Source organism: Calonectris borealis, chromosome 6 (assembly GCF_964195595.1).
Source record: "Calonectris borealis chromosome 6, bCalBor7.hap1.2, whole genome shotgun sequence".
Taxonomy (NCBI): Eukaryota; Metazoa; Chordata; class Aves; order Procellariiformes; family Procellariidae; genus Calonectris; species Calonectris borealis.
Genome location: NC_134317.1, coordinates 6819087 through 6827726, shown reverse-complemented (window position 1 = coordinate 6827726; position 8640 = coordinate 6819087). Strand labels below are relative to the sequence as shown.

The 8640-nt window shown below is 45.0% G+C and overlaps 1 protein-coding gene across 1 annotated transcript; it reads right to left on the bottom strand.

Moving 5' to 3' along the window:
* Nucleotides 1-329: 329 nt before the first annotated feature.
* On the bottom strand, nt 330-952 carry LOC142083322 (basic helix-loop-helix transcription factor scleraxis-like). Its single transcript, XM_075152547.1, has 2 exons — nt 518-952; nt 330-380 (listed from the first exon to the last, which is right to left on the bottom strand). Exons 1-2 carry the CDS (start codon nt 950-952, stop codon nt 330-332), a joined length of 486 nt encoding a protein of 161 aa, XP_075008648.1.
* Nucleotides 953-8640: the final 7688 nt, after the last annotated feature.

The following is an 8640-nucleotide window of genomic DNA, read 5'->3' as shown; positions in this document are numbered from 1 at the left end:
TGACAGGAGACACTGTGTGTTTGGAAGTTCGAGTTTCATCATGTGACACAGGTTTAGGAGACATCAGGGTCAGGGCTTGGCTGCTTAGGTTTAACATTTCTCGCACTAAAATAGCTGCTGCACCAGGTGCAACTGTCTCAACAGCGTTCAATTTCATTTGCAAAATCCCCTGAATAAACCTGTCACAAAGTGAAACAAAGTGCATAGGCTTAAAAAGTAACTCTTTTAGGAGTGCGGTATTTAAATGTAAACATATAGCATGAGTGCGGCGACGTTACCCAGAGCAGTTGTACAGCCAGTGCAAGGTTTGCGCGAGATTCTCAGCCGATTCAGTGTCCGCTTAAAGCCGGACCGGACAGCGGTTTCTCTCCTTCTCGGTGCTGTACGAGGGATAAAAACCGCAGGTTAGGAGACACCCAGGACGCCCCTTGACCCTCGGCTGGGACCGCGGTGGGGACCGACAACCGCCCTCCGCAATGCAGCGCCGCAAGGGAGGCGCTCGGGAGCCGGCCCTTACCCGCTTCCGCTGGTCGCCGAGGCAGAAGGTGCAGATGGGCCGCGGCGCGGCGGGGCCCGGTGGCGGGGGCTGCGGGCCGGGCTGCGGGCAGGGCTGCGGGCCGGGCTGGGCGGCGCCCGCGCCCTCGGCCTGCCGCCGCTGCAGCAGCAGGACGTTGGCCAGGTGCGAGATGTAGCTGGAGGCCAGGCGCAGCGTCTCCACCTTGGAGAGCCGGCGGTCGGCCGGCCGGGTGGGGATGAGCCGGCGGAGGGCGCCGAAGGCCGTGTTGACGCTCTGCGTGCGGTCCCGCTCCCGGGCGTTGGCCGCAGCCCGCCGCCCGCCGCCTCCCCGCGCCCGCCGCCGCCGCCCGCCGCCCGCCGCCGCCCGCGGCTGCCCCGCGCCCGCCGCCGCCGCCGCCGCCGCCGCCGCCGCCGCCGCCCCCCCGCCGGCCTTCATGGCGCCTGCCGCCGCCCCGCCGCCCCATGACTTTTATGCGCGGCATCGCCCCTGCTCGTGGCGGCCGCCGCGGCCCCGTGTCCCGCCGGCGGCGCGGCGGGTCGTGCCTGGCGCGCCTGCTGCTTTTAGTCGGGGGCCGCCGCCGCCGCACCTGTCGCCGCGAGGGGCCCGGGGCTCGACCCGGCCCCGGCTCCGGCGGAAAGCCCCCCCTCCTCCGCCTCCCGCGGCCGGGGGGTCCACGGGGAGCCCGCGGGGGACGGCTGCGGCGGCGGTTTGGACGGACCCCAGGAGCCCGGTCCTGGCCGGCACCCCCCGGCCGCGCTGGAGCGGGAGCCTCGGGGGCCGGGAGGCTCCCACGGGCACGGATTTCCCGCGTCTGTCAGTGTGAACGGCCCTCGCCTCTTCGCAGGGTGTAAAAACTTTTGCATTTTTTACCAAGTCTGCGCTCCCGTGCGCTGTTCCAGCTGTGCACATGTGTGTATATGTGTATATATACATTAGTTGGAGTGGGCTAACAGAACAAGCAGAGAGTGGATTTCATCACCTTCCCCAGCAAACACTAGACACACATACAAATCCAATTTCTTAATCTATTCAGAATGCGTGCCTCCCTCAACCATTTACTTATTAAAAGGTCATCATAAGCACTAGTTGATTACACCTCTTTTCTCCATAAAAATTTGACAGCCTGTCTGCGCTCAGAAACTCATGAAAGGTCATGGTGCAGGTTTTCTCAAATGAATCATCTCTACCTGATTAAGCAGCCTTGACTGTTTTTTTACGGTCCCAGAAGCTTATTTGTGGTGGTGGTGTTGTCTAAATATTAATCCTTCTTCCCAAATCGTGGCTGGATTAGCAGAGTCATATCTCTTTAATCATGGGTGCACACACTTAGGATAGACAGCTGCTTTGAAATATTTGGCTGGGAGTCATGCCTTCTCAAAATACAGTTAGTACCAACAGGCAGGGTATGCACTACGTTCATCTGCTGGAATGGCAAAGTGCCCGTTTACGTTCTTGCACCTTCCTTTTGGGCAGAGGTTGTAAGCAAAAACGGACAAGCAGCTCTGTTTGTCAGCCAATTGCAACTGTACCATAGCTTGGCGTATTTCACCCTTGGTACGTTCTGGTAGCTGAGCAGTGTAGATAATTGATTGTTTGTCAGACTCGGTCATTTGCTTACCAGTGTTTTCCTGTCCTTAGCATTTCAGTTTCCTTGGGGTTTTTTTATTACTGAAAGTAAAACAAAACAAAACCAAAACCACTTAACAAAAAATCCCCAGCAGTTTCAGAACCCTGAGACAAAACTACTACTGGTATTAACAAAATCAGAATTTATGGCTTATTGATAAACTAGAAGAATGAGAAAAGGAATAAGCAATACTCAGGAAGAAAATGATGCTGTGTCTGCAGAGAAAAACAAAATGATTTTCAGTGACATTACAGCAACAGCTAATTCAGAGGTTAAGGACAAAGGGGTAGCTGAATGATTCTTGTTCTGTTTCCAAGGCAGTTTGAAAAAGTACAGCAAGAAATGTTTTTTAGATAAGGAGACTTGTAAAAGGGCCAAAATGCCGGTGACTTTAATTACTAAGTTATTGATTGGGATAACATTTATGCAAGTGCTAGGGGGACCATATTCCTCAAGGAAGGTGCAGTAACGCAGGATTGCTGTTATTTTACATTTGCTGAATTGCTAATAACAAGCAAGAATGGGGCTGCATGAATGTAAAGCAGAAGAGTGGGCAGTATTTTATAAGATAAGGTTTTGCCTGAGATTTGCCTTCATGCTACACAGAGAAAGATATCTGATGGCCATTGTAAGGAAGCATTCAACAGTATTCAAAAGACTGGTAATATGAAATATCTGATTGATATAGTTGCAGTCTAGTGGCTGGTATTTGATTTGCCTTTATTTTTTGAATAACGGTGTTACTAGGAAGTACATAAAAAAAGAAGAATTTGGAAGAAGAGAATTTGGAAAAGCTGTGCCTATGAAGAGAGGAAATTAATTAGAGGATAACAAAAGAAACAAATCTAAATTAGTGGTTCAGAATGTCTGTGGTCACAGCCAAGAAGCATTCCAAATGTATTTCCATTAAATAGAAAGTATAATCCAAAATTGTTTCATTTGTAAAAAAAAAGACAATTAGAGACAAAAATGCCTTTAAAAAACGGTACTTGAACGTTCACGGCATCATTCTGCGCCTGCAGGTCACACTGACTTCAGTCAGATTCTCTTGTTTATTCAAGAGCAGAAACACACCATAATCCTAGAGACAAAAAAAATTTTTTTGCATAATAGCGTTCATATTTTTCTGCCTCACACCATGGTGCTCTTGTTGCCACATGCCTTGTTTTTGGAGGACTATACTCTTTATTGTTCACCATCGAAGTCATTAAACATACATATAAATTTATTTCCTTATACAGCAGTGTACACATGTACGAGAAGGTATGTATGTTGCAGGCAAAAGTAGCACAGATCTGTAGTACCGATTTCTGAGCCATGGCAGGCATTCAAAACTCAGATCAGTCATCCATTTGCATGGGTTCTTCAAGTGGCTTTGGGGCTCCCTTCCTCATAGGGGAGAAATACTGACCAACCCTGAATTTTGATATTGTTGCGAGCTGTTCTCCCTTGTGAAGAGGCACCAGGCATGCGAGCTGTGCAAGCTTCTGTGGAGTAATCCGTGACGCTCCTGTTTAATGTCCAGGATACTTCTTATGCAGTGCTACCTGATAAAGCAGGTCTATGAGATATTTCAGTCACATTTGACAGATTCAAGGGAGAATCCAGAGGGATCTAACAAAGAGAAACAAATACAAGATGTTGGTGTCTGGAAATATCCACACAGTTGAGAATAATACATTTGACAAAATGTTATTCATTACATGTCTGTCTGTGACTTTGACTGGCTGTGACAACTACTTCTGTCCTTCACAACAAACCTGGATGATGGAGTTGTCATTTTTATTGCCATTCTTAATAAATATGACTGCCATACAATACATGTTGATCGAAGAATCTTTTAAAGGGCATTTTACCCTATAGAGGTTCTGTGAGAGAATGATTTTAAGGAGAGAAGACTGAGGAGTAGTCAAAATATGGAATGGTACAAGAGAATTTTTTGGAGGAGGAGGACTTGCACAGAGCATGTTAAATGAGGAAAGGTTAAACATGAGGTGGATTTAAGGCTTCATCTGTTTAAGTCATGTCAGGTGGGATGGTGAACCTTCCAGATTTTAAGAAATATCCTCTACACATTTTGAACTAGCAGTCTGCTACCGCAATGCAATTTCCCAGGTAGGGCAGGAGCAGGACCAGCTCTGCCCTGGACTGCTGGTAGTTGATTAATGTGGGATCTAACAAGTCCCTTCTTGATATTCTACCCAGCCAGATTTAGCATGACACTTATCTCTTCACTTGCAATCTCTTCACTTGCAATCTCTGTTCTTCATCTGAATTGATCTGTGCCATGATTCTCTGGTGTGTTAATGAGTTTTCTGTGTGGTGGAGTGCTGGAGGCCTTGTTAAACTCCAGAGACATCCTGCCTACTGCATTTTATTTATACACCCACTCTGTTACTCTTGACAAAAAGGAGCCGAGTTGTTTATCTTGAGTTTTTGTCAAAAAATTTGTCTTACAGTAATTTTCTCTGCTCTGGCTACCCACGGAGGCAAATCCGAATATATTATTCACCTGTTATTTCAAAACCATTTAAACTTGCCAAATCTAAGTGGTGGTTTACACGATTCTGCTGATACTCTCAAAGTTGTTATTAACTGCCTCAGAAGTAATTTTTGATCGTGGTTGCATTCAGCAGAATGATGACAAGGCATATTCTTTTTTCTGTCAAATTGAAACAATATAAGGACAGTATACCTGCCCTCGGAAACAAAATGTTTTGCGAGCAGTATTTGTGCAGAGACTATTTTGTTCATGAAAGCTGAATGCAGCCGGAGCTCTCCCCGCCTGCTCACTTATTTCATTACTTACTAAATCCATCCTAACCGAGCTTGATTGGTGGTTGGGTAGATGTTGTCTATAACATTCAGCTCTAGTGTGTGGTTTGGGGGCTGAGATCCTTTGCCAATCCGATTGGAAATCCACATGTTGGTGAGAATCCAGACCTTTGATGAAAGCTCTGGTCGCTCGTGTCTCTTTATGTAGCTGGCTGGCTGGCTGGCTGGCTCTTCCGCTGTTCTGTACTTTGCCATGTGAATCCATGCCTCGAACATACACTGCTGAAATGTGCTCTGTTTGGTTTTATAGAGAAAAGGGACTTGAAGCACCATCCAGCAAAGTGTTGTGGACTCTTCAAACTTTTCTTATGACAAAGTACCAACAGCTTGCGCTCTTTCTGTCCACTTCCAGATGCTGTCAGCATGATGGTCAGTCTGTGTAATGTCTTTCTACCCCACATTCCATGTTTTTGCCTTTTCAGGGACTAATGGTTTGCTAGGTCTGTTTCGCAATGTCTTATGATCCTGGCTTATCATCTTGGATTGCTGATGGAGAATCTAGTTTTTCTAGCTTCCCTGGAGTTTTCTAGGTCACTGAGAAGTGTAAGAGTAGAACATATATTATTAAGTAGGCATAGAATTTTCATCTAGACCAGTATTTGTTTATTTTTTTAAATAAAGGTGGAATGCTACTGTAGAAATGCAGCTGAATTTTAGTTATAAAAAATACTGGGCTCCTGTAATAATGAACATGAACACGAGATGTCGAATCGTCCACTTGTGTGGAACAACTATTGCAAACACTTCAAAATGCTTATTGCCATTTGATTTGTTCCATCTTGCCCTCCCCATGATTGCTAGATCTTGCAAAAAAAGCTTTTTTTTCATACTTGTAGTTTTACAATATTCTTTTATGAAGAGCACTGTCCTGCACAAGATTTTGTAGATACTTTAAATGATGTATTTTCAACAGTTTCTTTCTGTCTGTTTAACCCCAGTCAGCAACTAAGCACCACCCAGCCTCTCGCTCACTCCCCCCCGCCCCCCCCAGTGGGATGGGGGAGAGAATCGGAAGAGTAAAAGTGAGAAGACTCGTGAGTTGAGATAAAATCAGTTTAATAGGGAAAGCAAAAGCCACGCACACAAGCAAAGCAAAACAAGGAATTCATTCACTCCTTCCCAGGGGCAGGCAGGTGTTCAGCCATCTCCAGGAAAGCAGGGCTCCATCACGCGTAATGGTGACTTGGGAAGACAAATGCCATCACTCCGAACGTCCCCCCCTTCCTTCTTCTTCTCCCAGCTTTATATGCTGAGCATGACGTCATATGGTATGGGATATCCTGTGGGATATCCCATTGGTCAGTTGGGGTCAGCTGTCCCAGCCATGTCCCCTCCCAACTCCTTGTGCACCCCCAGCCTCCTCGCTGGTGGGGTGGGGTGAGGAGCAGAAAAAGCCTTGACTGTGTGTAAGCCCTGCTCAGCAGTAACGAAAACATCCCTGTGTTATCAACCCTGTTTCCAGCACAAATCCAAAACACGGCCCCATACCAGCTGCTGTGAAGAAAATTAACTCTATCCCAGCCAAAACCAGCACAAAGTGCTTAGAGCTGACAAAGCACCCAAAAACCCATGAAAGAAATATAATTGACTGTATAATTACTGGAGCTTCTGCAATATAACCGCAACTGAAGTTGTTTGTATGGTTTCTTTCCCTCTTCTTAGCTTCTTGAGTGTCCTCCTATGAAGATACTCAAAATCTGACATTCTTTAGATACTTCACTTTATTCTCCTTAGTGCTTCAGTTGAACACTTACGCTTCTGTTAACGAAGACATCTGTGGTCATGATTCCATAGTTCAAATTAGATTAGAGAACAGATTCAATTTCAGTCACTCAGGTTCAAGTCAGAACTGACTTCATCGTCACCAGTTGAGTTAATTTGTTTCTGCACCAGTGTAGCTGGTGGCATAATCGGAATGATATAATCAGAATGATAATCAATTGCTGATCTGTAGGCAAAATTTTAAGGTTACTTCATAATTGCTCAGTGTTACAAAAGCAGAATACAAGAGTGGGTCCTCACTGGTTAGTGATCCCTTTAGTTCCCAACTGACATCACGGGGAAGCCAGTTTTAAGCTGCCGTTGGAAATATTACACTGATGATAGAGAGGGGCATGAAGGTAAATTCCTTTATATTCTCAATTTTTGTAAGAGAAGTTGAAGTGGAATACATGTGTGTGTGTGTGTTTGTGTATAAACACATAAAGCTATTTCAGTTTCAAATGTGTGTTGTAAAGATGACAGCCAACTTTTCAGTGCCATGTAGAGAAATAGATGTACTGGAGCCACCTTTCCCAGTGCAGCCTGGCAGCCGTGCGAGCTGCTGATGTGTAGTTGCGTGCCCAGACGTGGCCACAGCTGACCCGCAGTGTGACGCAGTGCCAGCATTGCCTGGTACCCACCTCCTCTGCTCCAGCGTAAGAAAAGCTGTGGATATGCCGGAACTGTTTTGTGAAATGGCTTCTGTTTACCAGGCAGCCTCTGGATAACACAAGGGCACCCTTGTTCAAAAATGTTGTATAAGATTTGGAACTAAAATTTTGAGACCTACTTAAATCCAGTTCAGCATTTACAAAAAGCCTGAAAGATTTAAAAGATATTTAAACAGGTATTAGCAGGCTACACCAGTGAAGAGGTGGATGCATAGGCTGTTTGTAGCATTTGGCAAGACACGGTATTCGTCTGATCTTCAGCTGGAGAGGACCTCTGTGGGGCTATTTCAGTTTGAACAAATTATATCAGCCCTTAGATATCTCTGAGGTGTTTTAGGATCTCCTTTGGTCCCAGTAGCAGAGTATGGGAAAGGCAGTTTAGAGTAAAACAAGCTCATCCCTGACCTTTTACTCATATTTGAGGCAGTGGGGGTAGATACTACTTTTATCTTCCTTTAGATAGGGATGTGGAAAGTTTTCTAAAAAGTTCCTTTAGTCAATTGCTAATTAAACCTAAAAGGGAAGGCAGATAATTTAAAAAATTGGAAAAAATAGAACAAACCCAAACAGTGATCTACTTAAAATAGAATTTTCTCTAAAAAACATGTCCTTTAATTGAAAAGAATGTTTTGGAAGCCTAAATCCACAGCTCTTGGTGAATATGTCTGTTCAGTGGTTCTTTGGAGCTGGAACAATACAGTTTAACAAATAATAGGTGAAATACGGCAAACAAAGAGTGCGAAAGCTTAAAAGGGTATTCTATAATGCCAAACAAACATGGAATAATGCCAGTATTATGCTTTTGGTATGATTTTTTAGCTCTATCAATGTAGATAGGATCATGTAAAGTAAGTTTGACTAAACTATTTAAATTAGGGGGCTCTGCAGACTATAACAATCTCATGTATACTGCAAGTATAAGAATGAATTATATTTTGCGTGGTTTTATACCTATAGAATTTTTTTCTTGATTATTATATGGTAAGTCTTTTACATATATTACAGATTGCACACCAAAGATCAAGCTTAGACACAGAAAACCCTCTACAAAGATTATTTGACCTTTCTTCGGGTGCCTGTGGGGATATCACTTGGAAAAGATAAGTCACTCTCATTAAGATTCCTGCTGACAGTTGGCAGACCAGGTGGTCCTGCATAACACAAGTGCAGGGTCTCATATCCGGAGTCTTTAAAGATTGTGCAGGTATAAAGAGTGGCTTACTGGTTCT